This window comes from Anopheles ziemanni, chromosome 2 (genome assembly GCF_943734765.1).
Source record: "Anopheles ziemanni chromosome 2, idAnoZiCoDA_A2_x.2, whole genome shotgun sequence".
In the NCBI taxonomy this organism is placed as follows: Eukaryota; Metazoa; Arthropoda; class Insecta; order Diptera; family Culicidae; genus Anopheles; species Anopheles ziemanni.
This window is the reverse complement of record NC_080705.1, coordinates 43,287,688-43,308,775: the sequence shown is the minus strand read 5'-3', so window position 1 is coordinate 43,308,775 and position 21,088 is coordinate 43,287,688. Positions and strand designations below refer to the sequence as shown.

General features: G+C 39.9%; 1 protein-coding gene across 1 annotated transcript; it reads left to right on the top strand.

The window, feature by feature from the left end:
• The first annotated feature begins 15,676 nt into the window (after window positions 1-15,676).
• LOC131286842 (ubiquitin-conjugating enzyme E2-17 kDa-like) lies at window positions 15,677-16,120 on the top strand. The gene has a single exon (XM_058315849.1). It carries the CDS (start codon window positions 15,677-15,679, stop codon window positions 16,118-16,120), a length of 444 nt encoding a protein of 147 aa, XP_058171832.1.
• The last annotated feature ends 4,968 nt before the right edge of the window (window positions 16,121-21,088 follow it).

The window sequence follows — 21,088 nt, the reverse complement described above, 5'->3', positions numbered from 1 at the left end:
CCCTTGCTAGACCTTTCCTATCTTCAAACTTCATCATCTTAAAGGTGCCCTGACGCTGCAGCAGATGTATTTCACAAGAGTTTGAAGGATTCTCTCATTTAGGGTGATACAACATTGGATTATGGAGTGAAACGGATTGATATCATCGTGTAGATACTAGATAAAAAAAATCAAAACCACCTATTAAAAAAGAAGCAACACGTTTTATTTTGCACTGGATGCCGATAAGATGCATAATTACCTGAAGTTTGTGTTCCAAATGCATACAACGAGTCGGTTTGCATTTGGAAAGTTGATGTTAATGAGTTTTATAGTGTGCGCAGATAGACCTGCAAAAGTTTTCCGCTAGAGGAGAGGCTTTGAAGGATCTCTATCAGGTGTGGTTTGAAATTGCCAACACAGCAAGCCGTGGATTCATGAAGCAAGTAGTCAGCAGCGACGATTTATGGATCCATTAAAAACTGTAGTTTTTGCACCAGATAAAACAAAATGACGATAAATGAAGTAGTAGTGGTTGTGGTTGTATTTGTTGGTTTTCTTATGATGCCTTATTCATAGTCAAGCGGACGAAGCTACTACATGTGAGATTGTATCTACCATGCATTGACGGGACACTTTTCAACAGAGATGTGTTTTTCTTTCCAGCGGTTTTTGTTTAACGAACGAAGCGGTATCAAATGCGCGGAAGCCATCACTGATCCGATCATTTAAGATACTTCACCACCTCACTTCCCTGAACCGTATTCAACAAACTGTCTTTGCATCTAATGCACCTGCCCCTTTGATTTTTACCACTGTTTGAAGACAACTTGTAGATAAACTATTCTGGAAGAAACGCGAAGGCGAGCGTTGTGAATGCCACTACAAGTCTCTCGGGGAACAAAGATCCAGCTGTGGAAGAAGTTTCAACATATATTTCCATACGAAAACGGTTCGTCTAAGCGTAAACAGTGCACAGTGCTCGGAAAAACCTAGCCGAAAGTCGCACGGCGGATCCACCTCAAAAAGGTGAGTGCATGAGTGGCTCGGTTTCGAACTAATATTTTTGCACAAATATTTACGCTCCAAATGTGTTACGCTCCAAGCGTGTATGTGGAACGAAAAAACTGCCAACAACATGCCAAAAAAGAAACCGGGTTGCGGTTATGATGCAGAAAAAGAACATCTTCTACATGCTGCGTTTTAGAAAAACATCTTTTCATAGGATAGCGGTGCTGAAGGGTAATTTTGATAAAAGCCTCATTCTCGTCGTTCATCACTGCACCCTCCGTTCATCTGGAGGAAGGGGTAAGCTGTGGATGAAACGGGCTTTTCATTTGCACGGCATCATTTTTATGTCGCTTCGGCGGCTGCAAAGTGCAGTTTTCCTTCGTTGCATCCTGGAAGAACAGTAGATCTTATTTTGTTGAAGCGTGTAAAGATTCTCGCTGTTCATTGTATTATTTTCCTTTCAAACATGGAACAAAAACTAGGCCGCCAATGTTAGCAGTGAAGAATAATGTTAAGAAAGGCAAAAAATGAGTTCGTTTGAAAGACATTAACAAACATCCAGCCTGTTTCGAAGAAGAGCGCAAAGAATTTTACTATTTCATCACGTTTAACGAGTTAGGTTATCCCAAAGAAAACCTTTTCAGAAACATTGTTTTACCACTATTTTATGGTTTCCAAAACCAACATTTTATGTTTTAACAATCTAATAATCTGTAGTGCTTATTTTGTGTCCCGTGTTAGTATGCTCACTTACCTTCGTTTTTCCTAACATAACAAAAACAGAATATTGTTGAGGAAAAATAATATGAAGAAGCTTTACAACCGAATCATTTAACAAGTTCAAATATTCAGAAAAAATTGAAAAATTGAATCTTTTTTACGAATGCATGGTCAAATTTACAAATTTCTTGTAAATGTTTCGATTTTACCTACTTTTGGAGCGTAATATTCGAAACGAAAAAAGCTTTGAAAAACAAATGTTTCATGTATTCTTATATTCCATGTTTTGTCGAACCTGTGGATTTTAAATTATTTAAGTTCTGCAGCCATGGGACATATTTCAAAGAAATTATTATTTTTTTTTTCGAATTAGACCCATCTAATATTACCAATACATACATAATAAATGTATAATAACAGGCTAGATATTGTTACAATGAAATATTATTACTATTATTAATTCATTAGCAATAATAGTACTGATAATAATTCCTTATATCGACATTCAAACATATGCTCTATCGTGAAAATTCCATGCTTCAACAAACCCAGTAGTACGTTTCGATGTTTCGTCTCTCGGTAAAATAATGTCCCGAATCGTAAAGAGGCCTCCTTCCCGTCATCAAAGCACATGAACGATCATAAAGTGCGTGTTTCCGTTAATTGCCAGTTGTTGATGTCTGTACTCTGCTCGTATGTCCCATTTGGCTTCCCCTTGGATGCGATGGGGAAGGAGAAGCTACTTTTGTGCCACTTGTTCCCATTACCATTACACTTTCAGGACATTGCTGGTTCCGTTTCTACGGCCTGGAGGAAGTCGTAGGAAGGGGAACGAATTCGGGAGCAATAATCTCTGCCAGATCCTGTCCCCAAATTTCCTATCATCACCATCATCATTATTATCATCATCGACATTGAGCACCGGATCTAACACGTATTGGGTTAGTTTTTGGGCAGCCAGAAGGTGATATCGATTTTGGTGAAAAGCAGGAGAAAAAGGACTGCTGAAGAGAGGGTAGGAAAGGGATCGTTGGTCTGCACGCCGCTCGCAGCTCCAACGTAGCCATACCTCCCTCGTATAGTTTCTTTCTGTTACATTTGTAGATACACACATAATGATACGCTTTTGTATGTACTAAATCCTGTGGTTCACCCATCAAAACCATTTTACACGTTCCGGTGTCTTCCCAGTCCTTTTCGAGTAGCGGAACGAATGGAAGCGTAAAGGAAATTTTGGAGGTTGGGAGGTTCCACGGGGGGTTGGGATGAAGAACGCATCGTCCGAGCAGGCGGTGGCAAAATTAAATCGAATCGCAACATGTATTTAATTATGGTCATTCTCGGCCAGACGAAGAGCACACCCACACTATCTCAACTTAACTTACGGTTTTCCGCATCGAAGGTCGGTAGCATGTCGAAATTGGTCCTCATTCGCATCTCGGAAGCGTCCACGCGATGAAAATGAAAGCCGGTTGGCATCCAAAAACCGACACCACCGTTGGTCAACGAGCCAAACCGAAGTCGACTGAAGGAGAAGTCGACTGAGTTCCCGGCATGGAAACGATGGTGGGAAAAAGCAATACACTTTTCCGCGTCTGCAACATCGGTGCCAACATGTGCCATCTACGTGGACACTAGTCGCGTCACAAATTCGCTTCCAAAAACCCATCGTCCGCTGATGGTTTCATTCTTTCTCTGGTTTTGACTGCTAATAGCTTTGGTCAATGTTGAACTGTGGAGTGATGAGAGGTAGAGGGGAAACATACTCTGATATGCCTGTTTCAATTCACCTGCACTTCACATCTCTATCACTGCGGTGTGGAAACTCGATGAAAATTCAACTCAATTTAACGTCGGTTGTTTTTCCCGCGTTCGCGTCAACGATCCATTTTCGGTCCCAAAATGATGCTCGATCGAACATCGTAATCGAATTTCGTTTACCTGTGCAATGCGTGATCCACATGCCGTAGGTGTACGGAAAATGGCAAACCTTTTCCCAATACGTGAGCAGGCTAGTGTCCACCGCGTGATCTCGAACATGTTCGTGAATAATATTTCACCGTGCGATTGTAAATATGCAATAATCGGGATAATAAAATTACTGGAAAATATGGGTACGGATACAAAATACACAACTCAGTACTCCTGGTTTCCACCACATCTGGCTTCATTCGATTTCCGTCCCTCCCGAGTCAACGATGCCACTGGACAAACGACGAGATGGAAAATCGAAAATGCCCTCCGTTTGGAAATGTTTCCGGTATGGTAGTGTATTGATAGCGTTGATAATGATTCGAAACATAAAAACCCCTCCTCAGTCTCCTGCTCCCCAAGATGAAGAGTGGAAATCGATTTTCCTTGTCCGAGCCGGTGGACGATAATGACAAAATGGATGCAGAAACACGAGGCAAACCAAAACGGGCCGCCCCTCGTCGTTGTATGGTGTGAGGCTTCCGATTTTTATGAGTTTTCCCTGCAGTTCACTTCCGGAGAAGTATAATGAGGAAAATGTTTCCCAAACATGTGGTTTCGCTTCTGGAGCTTTCCAGTTTTTTATAAATCATTTTTGTTGCGCTAGTCTTTTCCATGTGTGGCCTTGTTCATGAAGAGTTTTTTCGGTGAAAATGGAAAACATCCTTTTTTTCTTGATTATTTTCAGCGTGTTTCTGTTAAACTCTGTACCGTAATATGTTCCACTTTCGTGGGATTTATATGGATACAAAAAAATGCATGTTTCGTTTTAACCTCCAGTCGCGGACTCGCTTTCGGACCTTAAGGTCATTAGTAAATCGTTTATATACCCAATATGTTGATATTGATATACTCTATCCATTTTAAGCCGTTTAAGAGCAGCTGGTAATATTGAAATGTGCCGCAGTGTTATTTTATTGTTGGACACTAGTATGAGCATCGTAATTCGTACGGTGTTTATTTTTTCTGTCTGATCTAAAACGTGTTTAGAAATAACAACTTGTTATAAACTTTATAGATTTAAGGAGTATTAAATTCCGTAAAATAGCTTTCTTTTAAATAATATTATTAATTTCATTAGCAACATCTATTTATTCATCAACACATTAAAAAGGCAAATATCAACCGCAAACTTGGCTATCGGCGGAAGCCGCTACATAATTGACTCTAATGGAATTTTCCAGTGCCGAGCCTCATAAATGCTTCATTTTCTATTCTAAACAGCATCCGCCCGCAGCACCTGTCGGGAAGTTTTCCGACCCCGAATTAAAAGGCCCCACAGCGTTCCAACATGCAAGCATCCTGCAAATGAACTGCAGTTCCGCGCAGAATGAAAGCCAAGACCGAAAACGCTCATTTCACCCAGCGGAGATTGAGTTAACAGTTGTGTATAATTTTAGTACAGCACACATCAATTTGTCTCCCGAAAATTCGCATCCCTGTGTGGGGATAGAAAGCGGTTGTTGGAAAGCGACTGTAGCAGAGGACTGCAGTGGTTTCAAAGTCTAAAATGGAACGACACTCGTTAGAGTGTGGAGTTTCGAGTCGTTTGAAAGCACACCGGACATCCGGCTTTTCGTATTCGAATGTTCTCGGGGTAACACATGAGTTTCTGCATGCTTTCCCATGGCAAACTTTGGCATATAAAAAACTTCAACTCCAACAAATACATGTCACTACGGATGAATGGACAATGCCAGAATCCAATATTATACTCGCGAAGCTAGTGCCCTGGAAAACTCAACGGATGCCTGATTGGTTCAATAGTATGTTTTTTTTCAGCCGGATTGTTTGGAATGGAGTAATTCATTGCGAATGTTTTACGCTTGGATTTTCTGGAACTCTGGTTGTTTTATCGCTTTTTTGAAAAGCAAAAGCAATATGTGTAGTCTAAATTGAGAGGGCTGTTATATGAGCATTCAAAATTTTTATATGTTTGTTTAATCGTCTGTGCTACGATCTTCGGTTATTGTGCCGGTGATTCGTTGTTTGAGCAAAATCGCTCGGCCGATGCTCCGATTGCCTCATCTTATTTGCTACCGTTCTTTTCATGCGATATGTATGAAAATGTTTATACGTAAAAAGTTTTACGACAATCATTTCCTGTTGTAATGTTGCCACCCATTCGCATTGGTTCATTTACTTTAACACTAAATCCTTATACTTAAAATAGTTTTGAGCGTTACTTAGCGTTTTTTTTCGTTTGACGCGTTTTTTCGACCATGCGTTTTTCGACCGTCGCGCCCGCCACAGCTAAAATCAAACATGCGATGGAAACACTCTCTCTCTCTGAATCGTTTTCAGCAGAACATCAAGAGCAAAATCACAACAGCATAACACAAAACCTCTGTGTCTTGAACGATAAAGTTTTCATTTTCACTTAAGCACAAGTTTTAATGTATTTTAGAAAAAACTTTTGTAAACAAAACCTCCCGTCGTACGAATGAACAACTTGGAACTGCATTGACAGCTTGCTTTGATTTCCTTTGTAAAGGTAGGGTAATGTAGACCAGTTTCATGCAAATGATATTTTTTCAAGACACTGACAGGGCCAAGGTATGTCCATCGTTTCAAGGTAACCTAATTTTTAAATCAACATGTTTTGTTATCAAAATAGGTAAAAAAAATGCTTTTATTGCACCTTTAGTGCTTAAAAAAACTGTTTGCTTTATTTTTGTTCATCGATCATATGGTGATTCTTTTATCATCGAAAAATAATAGATACGTCAGCTGTCCCAACCTTGGTTATTTGATGCAAATATCAATTTCAGGCAAGGCCCAAGGTATATATTATGTTTCAAGGTAACTTTATCAATAAAATCAATAATTTTTGTGATCAATGTGTTCTAAAAATGTCAGGATTTTTAGTTTAGCAAACTATAAACTGAAGAAGCGTGGTTTTCATATTTTCATTTGATGAACATGCAATGATGCTTTTAGTTTCGAAAAATAAAGATATTTCGACTATCCTAACGCTGTTTATTTTTTGAAAACAACTTTATCCACGCAAGGTACATGAGCATTCAAAAATTTAAGGAAACTTTATGATAAAATCAGTAATTTGGTTATCCATTGGTGGGCCCAAGGTGTGTATAGAGTTGTAAGGTATCTTTGTAAAAGCACATTTTTTGTTTTCAAAAAGATGTGATGCGTTCCGTAAAAATAATGTTTATGCGAACAACAATCTGCAGAAACACGATAGTAATCGGTTTTACTTTCTATTTCAAGTAAATATAATGAGCAAGTGAAACTGATCTTGTGCAAACCCAAGGTGTACACAGCATATCAAATAGAGATAGTGGAATATCATCATGAGTTTTCAATAAAAAATGGAATTGCAAGGTGATTTAATTTTTTTGTCATAATTTTGACATCTTGATGCAACAGTTTTGACACCTTTGAGGAGGGCTGGAGGGTGTATATATTAGAAAGTGAAGTCGTCCAGAGTAAAATGACATTTCATGACTTGACGTAACACTGCTGTTGGTATTGTTGTAAGTTTTGAGTGAGTATTGGACAAGGTTTGAGCTTATGACATATCAATACTCAAATATGGCACACCTGCCACAGCGACGTAATGTCACCTTCTATATATATATACCTTGGGCTTGAAAGCCAAAAAAAAGTGAAATAGAGACATGACAGAGAAGAAGGAGCAAGAGGGAGAGGAAGTCAGATAGACTGGGGAAGCAGGAATGAAAGAAAAATAGAGAAAAAGAGAGATATATATATATATATATATATTGTAACGTCCGGATCGAACGCCGGCCGTCGAATTGTAGAAACCTTATGATTATGAACCTTGTAAACCTATATGAACCTTGTAAATCGCGTATCCGGTCAATTGACATGTGTCAATTGACCGCATGGTAATGAAGTATCACTCTAAGGCAGCGCTCTGTGAACAGTCCAACAAACACGACAAACACGACACTGTTCGAAGGGTGCTCTGCGAATTGTCGTGAAGAACTGTCACTCATCCCAGCAGCAAGGTAGCAGAATAAACAAGGTATATACAGTTTCACCGTGGGATACAGCCCTGCACGACAAAATCAAACTGTTTTGTTCTGTGTCGTGTTTGTCTGACATGTTCGATGCAGGTTGACAGAGCACCTCCATACGATTGCTTGGGTTTGATCGTTTTTTTTTTGTCGTGTTTGTCGTGTTTGTCTTGTTCGATAGCTCACAGAGCGCTGCCTAAAGCAACCCGTAGACGTTGCGAACTTGTACGCGCGAACAATTTGACAACCAGGCATTGCCTATGTAAAGGAAAGGAAAGGAAGATATAAGAGGATAAGGATATAAAGCACTCTTCATCATTGACCGCCGACGAGGTCGGACGTGCCCTAGTTCCTTGTACATATTTTCCAATACATTTTTTCAATCATTGTACAATTTTTTAAATTTTAGTATTCTTCCATTTGTTGATTAAATTTTATGTGAAATGAGAAGCAAGTATTCGTAAAATCTCATCCAACAATGAAGATATTCCGTAAGATAAATTCCCCGGATTTGGAATAATTTTTTTTAAATAAGTGCCCTACACTGTTAACTTCTGTTTATTTTGCACCACATATGCAATAAAATTCATGTTAAATGTATAATTTATTGTAAGATCAATTGTTTCTTTTAGCTACATTGTACATGGAATTGTTTAGCTTTCAACAATCAATAATGTGATAACTTTTTCTTTTCACTCTTTCGCAAACATACCCATAATTCGTCTGGGAAACCTTAAAACTCTTGCACACCTGAGCAATGCCTGCCAAGGTAATACCAAAGCAATACTTGACAACCTCTGTTTTTCTGTCAGAATAGCTTACCTTGGCATTGCTCATGTGTAAAGTATCAGCGCAAGTTGTCGACAAGTTGGCGACGACAACATTGTTTTAAATTTCATTCTATACTCGTTTTTACATTAAAAATAAACAACACCAGTTGTGTTTGAATGCGAATGGTTGTTTATGCTTGGTATACTGGTTTGTTTACCATTTCTGTACTAGGTAATATTGAATTGTCAAACATTGGCGAGGTTGCAACCAAAATTTTTTGGTTGAGCAAGATTTGGTTGCAAACTTTTCCGACAGATGGCGATACTATAGAATCTGCATATTGGCAGTGAAAGTTGGCGCCAACATTGGCAATGTGTGCAAGAACTTTTACATTTTGAGGCACCAAACTTATCTAGATGAAATTTGAGGCTTCAAACTAATCTAGTTGAACTTTGAGGCACAAAACTTATCAGAATCGTCAAAGATGAACGAAAATAACGTTAGGTTAAAAACGGAAAACTTTCCAGGAGGGTTGCGAAATGCTGCGTAATATTTCATATCAATAATCTTCAATTCATTCAAACTGTCAATAGTTTTAAAGCATGATAATATACCTTTACAAAATTATGCTGGAAGTGAAATTCCGGTCATGATAAAAGAAGTTACAAGCACTCAAAAGGTTATGCAATTTTTTATATTTTTATAAATCTTTACTTATACGGACTATTCCTCAGAACCTCTTAGAACAAAGGCTATAATATTTGGGTCATTTCTTAGTTTCAGCTTGAAGTTTGAAAAAAATATTTCACTTTGTTCAAATCCAAACTTGATCTTTTGAGTTTTACACCGGCTTCATTGTGCATATGATTAAGATGAATAAAATACACCCCCTAAACGCATCCTTTTCCAGCATATTCCGCCACAGACAGACTATTTGAACTCATTCGTTGAACGTTGGCAGGGCGACAACAGGAAACATCGTGAGAAAGTGAAGTGACACAATAATGCATGAGGCTTATGTCGCCTCCTCGAACCCCTCGCTGGTGCCGAAAATGTCCTGACAGATTGTGCGAAATTGACTACGTGTTGCTTGTCGTTGCCTACAAGAAAGGGCGCCAGGTTAAGAAAATGAAATAGAAGATCCGAGAGGATTCACAACAGATAACCGCAAACGTTTTTATGTAGGTTTCAAAACTCTACGTCGCTAAACGGTCCTTTTTTTTCCTCTCCTCTAGTTCCAACTAAGCGCATTTCATACGCAAGGATGCAACCGAGGACTCGAAACCCTGTCGGGATAACTGATAAAACCGGACAATTACTTCATGAATATTTGATAAGATTCTGCATCTCCATTGAGCGTTAGATGCGGCTCAAAAAGATATGCGACGAAAAGTAAGGGGACCTCTAGCACCCTACTATTTCGTCAATTCCGTACGTCGTTGTTCCCTTTTTGTTGTTTAATCTTTGACTGCGCACAACAACGACACCTGCAGCTTGATTGTATAAATTTCTGTAAATAGTTTTTCCGCTCTTTATATAGAGTCAAGCCGAGGGTGAAAAATATATCCATCTGTTAAGGGAGGAAAGTATGAAGTACCACCCGTTGGGAACAACTCCACCGAGTATTAAGGACATACATTTTATATTAAAAGCCATTGCACTGGAAATTGTTTTATGGTGAAGGAGGCGCCAAATTTTGCACGATGACTTGTTGTTTTTCACTGCATTTGGTTTACCATTGTCGTCAGTTATGGAATACAAAGAATGGATCGCTCAGCACAATCGACAGTTAATATTGAATGACTGCGAAGAGAGAAATCTCTTTTATATTTTCTCCATAGTCAAAAAGCGCCAGATAATGTTGAAGTAAAAATCAGGTTTTCTGATGACTCTGATACAAATTTTGCATTATAGTTTTTCCTGTTACTTTCTTTGGCCTAGAGTTTTCCTGTTGGATTGCGTCTGCTTAAAAATGTGCTGATAAGGTTATAGCATTTTCATATTTTCTTAACCCTTTCTCTAACGATTTACACCAATGGTTGGCAGTTGGAATGGACAGCAACAACCCTGCAATAATTCGTGGAAAACGTTTTTCACTATCTTCATCCATTCAACTGCCCTGTCATCATTCTTACAAGATTGCGAATCGAAATGTGCCAGTCAGCGAGCGCCAGTGAGTTGTCGATGGATTGCCCGAGTCGGAAGTAGTTTTTCTGAACAAACTTCCCCAGTGGCTCAGCAGTGCCAGGTATCCGCTCGGGTTCTCGGGTTCGAGTTGGAAAAATTGGGGATCGACATTAGCGAAATAGAACGCCTCAATGAACCAACATACTGCTGATGTCGGAGGAAAATGGCTTTATACCGCCTCGCCAATGCACAGAGATGCTGTTCGGTGGAAAAGTGCAAACCTTCTAGTCTGATATAGCACTCCGGTCGACGATAAATTGCTTTCTCATGGAAAGCTAAGAAAATCAAGAGGAAAATTCCGAATGCGTTTAGAGACACGGCAAACCGTGAGGAAAATTACCTCTGTATCGATCAATGCGCTCGTCAGCGTTTTGCTGCTTCTTTCACACTTACTCTCTTCCTCTTTCTCTTTGTGATAAAGAATCGGCAGCTAACGAATGGCGGTATGCCTGGACTGCAACGATGAAATGTTGTTTTAAATGGAACTATCCAGCTCGGTTTGTGATCGGAATTGTTATCGCACTAGGTTATCGCATCTGTGGAAAACTATTTGTCCCAGCGCTTTAAAATCAATTTCTTGATTTTTGTGTTCGCTCTTGATCAAGCATTTGTTTAATATCTTTATTATTCTAAAAGCTCCACGTTTTCTGCTGACGATCGGCTGAGGGGAAGCTACAAACATGTTTACTCGGACTGTTGGCTTCCTTGACAAGAAGAAAGGAGCAGAAAACCAGCGTCCAGCCCTTTTCCTGCAATTTCCGAAGAAATCTGATAATCATTGAAGAAGAGACGGCGACCATAATGATGATGACGATGGCGATGAAGAGAACAAAGTTGGGGGTTTTACAGACCAATAAATTATTTTAATGTCACTCGGCCACACAACTTCCGCTCGTGATATGGTGATGATTTGCGAAACGGCACGCACAAACAGGTGATCTTTTTGGATAAAAATTCAACTGTGTTGGGGCAGAAATATTCTTGTGGTTTTGGGGCGATTGTGGGTTGGAATAGAGGTAACTGAAACTATGTGTTCTGCTGCATTGTTCCACATGAACGATTGAAATTATAAATTATCAAATCACTTTCACTTTTCGTAATTTAACTTGTTCCCAAATACAACGCGTTGTTAGATAATATTTTAAAATATTTCTTACAGCGAGCACGTTGTAACGCAAAAATCGAACGTCACTATTTGATGGTTAAATATTTTCATTATCAAAACGATTGGAACCATTTTAACGAACGCGCTATTCGCTTTTTTCCCTGAAACACTCTTTTCCAAACCTATCCCATTCGAACGCTGTCGTTGGACAAACAAGCGAGTTCCTTTAACTGCATAAAAGCAACTCCAAGAAAAGGTTCTTCAGCCCTGCAGCACAACACACGGTCGGCACAACAATGCAAACATATTTGCATAAGCCATCGGCTACTGAAGAGATGATAAAAAAATTATATTTATGGGGGGATGAAAAGAATAAGAAAATAAAGCAAACAATTCCTCCTACAAACTTTAAGAAGATGAATGGGCAAGAAAAGATCAACATATGAGCCTGCACCGGGACCCCTTGTGTTCGCTCAGGCTCCCCAAGATCCCCAATACCGGTTTGGGAGCATTTTTTCTCTTATTCTGTACCCTAGGCTTGAGGATACATTCATTTTCCCCCAAACCGGGTCGTTCCTACACCCCACACCGGGGGTGTACCCATGCCCCCCACCCATGCCAATCTCGTTCTGATTGATGGTGAAAGGATGAACAAACATGTGGATGGAACTTCTCCTGCCTCTCCGTTTGTTTGGGTTTGCATAATTTCATGAATATCAATCAATGCAGCTCGAGGTCAGTTGCGTATATTGCGGAAGGTATATAGAAGGGAAACAATGCGGCTGATGCTGGGTTCTCCGGGCAGATGGGAAAACATGAGCAAGAAATCAATTAAGACACAATCTTTAGACTGTCTCGTCTCAAAGTCATATTTGAAGTGATAAATACATATTGTAGTACGTTTAGTATATGAGTAGTAAAAGTATAAGAATTATGAATAGGCTTAACATTATGTTTAATAATATGTAAATTGTACCTACATGATAAACAATAGATTTTTAATTTAAAAATGCAAAGCAAATTCAATATTGAAAACAAATAAGGTTTTATTCCTCTCAAAGCTAAATTCACTTGCTACTGAAAATTGCATATAATGCTAAAAAAATACATATAATAAGAATCTAATCCAAACGACAAACACAGTATGAAAAATAGACCGTCAAATAAAAACCATCAGTAAAACGGCATAATTTTGCGTGGAATAAATTAATGTAATCTTTACAACAAACTGTTACACCGTCAAAACGAAATATCACTTTGTATATCATCGAAGGTTATGGTTTATTAACGTAGCTAGCAGAAAACAGGCTTTGAATGAACAATTATTCCGCAAATGGAATATAACATAATACATATTCACCAAATTCTCCTTTTGCCCTCGCCCATCAGAAGTATCCAAAAAAAGGTACAAAGTTTGAGTTATGTGTGCGCCTAGAAAAGGAAAAACTAGAAAAAGATTGCACGAAATAGAACAGGAATGGAGTTGAAAAACTCAACTGTCAATCACGAACCTCCCAAACAGCGTTGATCAATCCGTGACCATGGAACTGAAAGAGTGACGTGAAAAATGTGACCTCAAGTGGAGATGGGGAGTTAATCGGGGTGGCAAAACATTTCCGCCAGAGGCTGATTTTCCTTTTCCAGTATGCAAAGTGAGTCGCGATCGTAAGTTCCGGCATAATACAGATCGAAGGCGAAGGGAAGAAACGTGTCGTGTGTGTTGGGGAAGGGTTTGGCGGGGATAAACGGGAGCGAAGATCCAATCAATGGAGCTTCACAATTTTTTTATATGTCCTTCTGTGATGGACCCGCATCCGCCTTCCATCGTACTTCCTCCATACGTCGACATCCGGGACTATATTTATTTTTGCTTTGGGGCCTTCTGTTGCTTCGTTTTGTGGGCTTCCGGGAGCGTATATATTTAAATTCTGCCCAGCTTATTTCCATCGCCATGTACGGAGCATTTCTTAGTCGGGAGGCCATTTTCCCGACTGCCACACCAAAGATGGCCCTGCCAAAGACAAAAGCGCTTATAGCGAAAAGAAAAGTCAAACAAACGTGACCCGGTTCGTGACACAAATTTTGGACCAGAGGCAAGTAAATCGGTGCCGTCAAACAGTCATTAGCATAAAAAACAATAAAATGTAAAAGTAAAAAGCAGTGAAAAAAATAAACAGCACGCTTCTATAACCGATGCAACGGAAGTAGCGAGTGACGCAGGGCCGGCTCCATCCGGTGGATGGATGGATGCTGGGAAAGAATAAATAATGATTGTCAATCGTGAGCTGATCAAGGCGGTTTTCTGAACCTCCAACTCGACACCTTCTGCAGAAACGGGGTCCTGATATTTGAAGAATATTTTTTTAGCAACGTCGGAAGAATACGTTCCATCGGGTGTAACCTCCTAAGCTTTCTCGCTCTGCAGAATTTATAAAGATATCAAAAATATAAAATGAATAAAATACGATTCTTAAGTTATTTATTTCAATCATCTAAATTTTAAGTAATGATGATTGTTATTATGTTTAAAAACTTATGATCATTGTTTAGGATAACGAAAACAAATTTCTTCTTGGCGTAACGACCTCTTGGTCATGCCTGACCGTTTAAGGGCTTACGAGACTTGTTTCCCTGTTGTACGTGGATAGTCAGTCCTCTCGTACAGGGTCCGGTCTCGGTTGGGATTCGAACAAACGCCGTCGAGGTGGTGAGCCCCGGCGCTCATGGGCCGATTTTCTAACCGGCACTACCGCTCGGCTGTCGCGGACCCCCGAGCATAGAACGAAAACAAATGTGTTTCTCAAATATTAACTCAATTTATGCTCTTCCGAAACGACTCCAAAAACACTAGAATGGAGAAAACATTCAACGAGCAGGAGTTCTGACGACAAGTATAACAATAATAATAATAATTACCATTTAATGGTAGTAATCTGGCAGTTCCATTCGTGGTAACTTTAGTCAAAAAGATGGAAGGGAATCGTACTCAAACTTCCATTCATTCCGCCGCACCTCTTGGTTGTCTTGTGGGCGCCACGAAAGCAGCCAGCTTCTTTGCATCCCGTACTGACTCGGTAAAAGACAGAACCGGGCTTTTTGACCGCCCGCGGTGGTAAATCGACGCAAATTGATAATTGATAAAGAAAGACCAAACCGTGAAAACTCAAGTTTATGTATTTTGTACATTGTACAATGTTTCAGAGCTTAACCAATTCAATCATAATCAATATACCGAAAGTAGTTTTTAAACGTACTCTGCGTGCTCTTTATAAACGCCAAACAACCACAAATAGGGTGACAGAAGTATTCTGATTGGGATTCAACTATAAGATAAATATTTTAGTTTTTTTAAGAGTCTTAGCATTTGCATTATGAACGAGTTTTATCAAAAATAATTGTACTAAAAACTGTACTAAAGCAGCGTTTGAATTTGAAATTGACTTGAAAAAACTTTCATAATATTTCCTAAGCTGAACAAATGTGACAGCTTCGACCCGACAGTGAGACATACTGTTGTCTCACTCTTGCTATTCGATCTAGTACGTTTGTGGAAAACTTTTTGGTCGTATGTAAATCTAGCATTTGATTGCTACTTTTGTCGTTGCTGTGGCCGCTTTTAGTTGATCTGGTGATGAATTTCAAAGTGCATCCGTGTATTGCGATGAACTTTTGTTGAACAGAGTGTAACATATGGTGACTGCGAGAATATACAAGTCTTCAGTCCACATCGTAAAGCTTGCTGTGTGGAGCATAGCGCAATAGAGCAAAGCGCGGAGCAAACGCAACTGCAAGAAGGCAGCAGCAGGTGGACAGCAGGGTCAGATCTCCCGAGATTGGAAAGAGTTCCTAAAAGTGGTCATTCGGTAGTAGAGCGCAGAGTGTTATCGAACCACAGTCACGCCCGGCGGAAGTGCATAAGGAAAAGTAGAAGATGGCGTCGAAAAGGCTTACCAAGGAACTAGAAGAGTTGCAAACAGACCCGCCGGCACATTGCTCAGCAGGTCCAATTCGCAACAATCTGTACCAGTGGCAAGCTACAATCATGGGTCCGCCAGACAGTCCGTATCAGGGAGGCCTTTTTTCCCTAACGATAGACTTCCCATCATGCTATCCGTTTAAGCCACCTAAAGTGGCATTTACAACACGTATATATCACCCCAACATTAACAGTAACGGGTCGATTTGTCTGGACATTCTACGCAGTAAATGGTCACCGGCGCTTACCGTGTCAAAAGTGTTATTATCCATCTGCTCTATGCTATGCGATCCAAATCCGGACGATCCACTGGTGCCCGAAATTGCCAAAGTATATACAACGAATCGAGAACAATATAATAAACGTGCCCGGATGTGGACACAAAGATATGCAATGTGATACGTTCAAGGCGATACATTAGCTCACGGTGAGAGTGGCGGCGGTGGCGTCTGCAGCACGTAAAACATCAGCAGAATCGACGACTATAGCCAAGGTAGATTTTGAGAAGCACAACTCAACATTAACACAAGCCTAAGCTAAAAGAAACTATTGAACCAGAATGTATCCTCACTTTCTTTGACCCCAACAACACCGCAGAGTATTTAGTTGCATTCCATCCATATACGGCAACAGTAACACCAACCACTCCTTGGCAACACGAACTTCAATAGAACGGTAGGCAGCATGGTCGAAGATCGATGCGGCCGAGTTTCGTTCGATTTTTTTTTGGTAAGTATCATCTCTTACGGGTGGACAAAGTGAATTCCTCTCAATATCCATTGACACTTGTATTTCTTTCTTACCTTCAGTAAAACCCCCTGCGCCCTAGATATATTTTGCCAAGACCAACCCAAGATCAGTCCAATGTTCAGTCTCGTCCTGCCAGTTAGCCAGAGATAAGAACCGTTAATAAACTGGTATCAACAAATTGAGTTGCAACAAGAAGAGTTGTGGGTAGAGAGAAAAAAAACTAATCTTTGTATTCATGAAATGTTTTCTGCTTTCCTACTAGAGCTTGATCGAATTTATTTGTCCTTACTTAACTGAACTCTTTAATAATTCAATAAATTTGATAAACAGTACCTCTTAAAATCTGTGCGAAATTGTGTATCTTTTTTATGGACCTTTGCCTTTTCTTTCCAAAGTGAAATAGTATTCAGATTAACAGTTTTGTTAACTAGTGAAAACAACCTGATCAACAACGAAGGATCTGTTTGTTTTTTTTTCTCCTCAAATATTCATGTCCTCTGGGGCTTTTGTAGGTTCTCAAGTGCATAGCTTTCGATTTAAAACAATTCAACCATTTGGACAATATTAAGATGGATACACATTTTCGAATATCGGGCAATAGAAGACCATTCGACATCCAATGAAGGTAAATCGTCGGCTTGGGCTAATTTGCATTTGACCTGTTTGTCGGATGAGTATAGTCTGCAATTGATAATATGATATCTTTCACGAGATCATTTCCATCTGATACCGTGTGCAAAGGACCAACCATCTGACCCTGTCGTAAAGAAGAGGATCCACAGCCGCTGGATGAAGCTTTCGCCGTTAGGAGAGCCATGTACATAATTGTATCATACATACATACCTACTTGTGGTATAACCGTAACTTCGCTGTACAGCGTGTGACACGGCGTGCGTTCCGATCAGGATTGCCTTCTTTGTCAGGATTTGCGTGAAACATGCACTTAAACGATATTGGTATCTTTGGTCGATCCTCAGTAAGTTTACCTGTATGCTGTCTAAAACTCATTTGAATTTTACGATGGTTATTTCAATGCTGATCTTCGTCAGTTTTCCGGTTATCGCTGTAGTGCACTCTTTTTGCGCCCGGATTACAGATCTTTTAATTGATATCTTACCAAAGTGACGATGCCCTACTCCTCAATTTTACATTTTTTTCAGTATACGGTAGATCACGGACCCAATTTGCAGATGTTATAGGACGTTCCTGCTTTCGAATATGTTGTTCAAGTTAGGTGATCTTAGCGGTTATGGTACTTGAAGAGTTTCGTTTTGTTTGAACGAATTTGTAGAGCTTCAATTTGTTTCGCAGCGTTCTTTCTTATCAAAACTCACGCCGTTTCATAGAGCGATACATTATTGAACTAACCGTTCCTACCAAAGTTCAATTGCTCGGGTTTTCAAGAGCGTCTATATATTCATCATGGTGAACTAGGTCGACATCTGACTCTGAACGGGTGGAAGCTGCAATTTCTCTTTTATTGCCCTTTTTCTGATCATTCGAAACTCAATTGACGGCTCTTGTTAGGATCGTAATGCTTTGACGACATGTTCTACAACATGATGTGCAAAACAGTAAAGGCTTTATTTCAAGTCTAGCCATCGGTATGCTCCGTCATTAATTGCCTATAAGCATCAGCTTATTGCTTACTTGCTGACATTTGCATTGCTTCGTTTTTGACGACGATAGATTAGCGAAGATCTTCCCTGGACTCACCAAATTAATACTGTGCATCTTATCTCAACCATTCCAGGTCCAGCAAGCCTGATCAGCACCACTTTCCCAAAACCCATTCCCCAACTAGGCTTGCGTTGCTCAACGGCTTCCCCGATAAAAAAGGACTTGCAGCATGACTTTCATGTGTTCCATCCTCGGCCATCACCTACTTAAGTTGCAATTTGTGGTTCTTTATCCGCATCCGCTTGACGTCTGCCTACCCCCTTTCCTCTTTTGGCACCCTTTCTCACACCCGTTGAAGCATAGGAAAGTGAAAGTGAACCCGTACTTTCCGAGCTTCGGGGCTCGAACTAGCTCATAACGCTTAACGGCAGTTGCACGTGCCGGAAATTACAATCATAGTAATCTTCTTATGACATTGATGATTGGGTGGTTTTTTGTCATATGCCGGAAAACCCCTGCCCTCTGTAAAGTGACTCGAATATTAAACCAAAGCGAAATGGTACCGGTGCGCCGGGCTTAAAGGTAATCCCTAAGACGGTTGGGAACCGTCGCATCGTCACTTGGCGAAAGGCTTATGACATTGTCATGTTGATAACGTCATGGTTAATCCCGTATACACGCCATTTCGTTATGTTTGTGTATCCTTTTCGGGTGCTTGTTGTTCATCTTAGTTTTCCTGGTACAAATTACCGTTGCATTCAGTGCGGCTGAAGTAATCGCCATATATAAAAGAGGTATTCTTTTACCATGTACAATAATTTGTTGGAAAAAAACTTACTAAGATCTGAATTATTTCTCTATATTTTTATTCTCTTCTCTCATTTGTTGCTGAGAACTTTGTTCTCGGTAAGAAATTGATTATTTTGGTAAAATCCCAAATGAAGCCCCCCCCCCCCCCCCCCATTCTTCATTCTTTTCCATCTTTTTACATTGTTCTCGACAATCTCGAGAGCACATTGCAATGGTTAGATGCATGCCATAAATTGTCCAAAAAGACAGCGACGCAAAGCGCATTACAGTACCAGCTTCATGGCGTACCGATTCTAAGGGTACCGTGTTAGGGTTAGAAAGATGATAAAGGATGTATCTCTAGGAACAACATGTGTGACTGTGTTTGTGCGTATGAAGCGATTATCTTGTACGTCCTGATGTTTTCTCCGGCTGCGTGCGACCATATTTAAATTCACAATCAGTAAAAATTTACTCATTCTTTTTGTTGATGCTGAGTTCCGCTCGGCCGCTTGGTCGGAGGATAATTTTCCATCCAACTTAAACTATCAGTTTTTTTTAGTATTTTTTTTATTAGTTTTTCGTTTGGCTTCCGTACATCCTTAACTTTCATCTGGCTGCTGATGGAGGGAAAGTGAACCGGTGTTGGGCAATGGAGGGATGTCATTGTTACTCCGGGATGTTGTCACATTTTGAAACGCAATTAAATTACCTCTCCAGGCCAAAAACTCGAAACCCTCTACTGCAAAGCGCCCAGCGGGTGGTGGCATCCCAAAAATTAGGAAATATACGAGGGGGAAATTGAGGATGACTGATGCTGGTTGACTCAAGTTTACTCCCTCTCCAGTTCTTCTTCTAGGTCCTTCTGCTCGGTGACGGCAAATAGGATCATCAAGCGTTTGCGTCCACCGGAAGCAATCATATGACAATTGTGTGACGACGACGACTTTGAGGAACTGTAAAGGTTAGAAATGGAAGAAGGATGAGTTAGAGTCTTGTTTGGGCAAACAACAACAGGTCCTGTAGACCGACCGATGGAAGATCCAAAGTTCAGATTAAATTACTCTCTGTTTCACTAATGAACATCGAGCAACTTGTCCCCAATTCGTTTTATATGAATTTCTTCTTTTATTACCCATTTGTCCTCTTCTTCATTCTTATAGAGTTTTTTGCTTTAAGTCTGGAGTTAGTTGCTGTGTTGTTGAGTACATTTTAATTTCCCTTTCGATTTGGTACCTGCACTCGGTCGTGGTTGGTTTGTGGCAAGACATTTGTTTTTTCATACGAAGTGAAAAAACTTGTCCTTTTTCCCACTTTCGGAGGGCCAATAACAAGGAAAAACTTATTCTTCAAGCCCACCTCCGAGAAGCGCAACGAATTTGAAGGGAAAGTTTGTGTTGTTCTCTCCTTCAAGCAATAAAATTTTACCAAACCGATAACGAATCGTGTTTTTCTCTTTCTTTCTTTTCTCGAGTTTCCCATCGGGGAAAACTTTCCTGGGCCGGTCAACCAACCCCTCAACCATGCATCTTCGTCCTGGGGATCCACTTAGATGTGATTTGTCATGCACGTGTACATCAAAAGTGAGAATAGCTTCGAGTGGAGCTTGCATTTTGTCGGATTTTACTTCCTCACGCAACACCCCTATATGGAAATGGCTGGCAAAGTTTTCCTTGTCGCCTTTTACAGGTAAATTTTCCGTTTACTATCGTTCTTAGTATCGTTGTTTGCTGGCGGTTAATTTTGTTGGGAACTCTGAAGCAACACATTATCGAAGCATGCTTCAATTTGTCTGCAACAAGGGATTTAATTCGTTTGAATGTTGTTGTGTTTATTATTTTTATACTATTGAATCTCAGAAAACTCTAAGAAAAAACTTTTTTCTATTTGTTTTTACAACACAAATTGAGCCAGGTAAATTTGAAATAACTAGAGCTTTTAAAATTGGTACAAGTTAATTGTGTCTTCTAAAATTATTTTCTTCTTAATTTGTAATCAATGTTATAATTTGAATACAACAAGTCTGCATGTGGTTCTACCGTAGTTTGCTTTACCTTAGGTTTTATGTGGGATGCAAAAATATAGAAACCCTTACAAACCATTACGCCCAATTCCATCGAACCAACATTGAAAGACGTCAAGTTCTTCATGTAACCTGTGCAAAGGAAATAGTGCCCAGCTTTCGTCCGCATTCCAATTTGCACTGA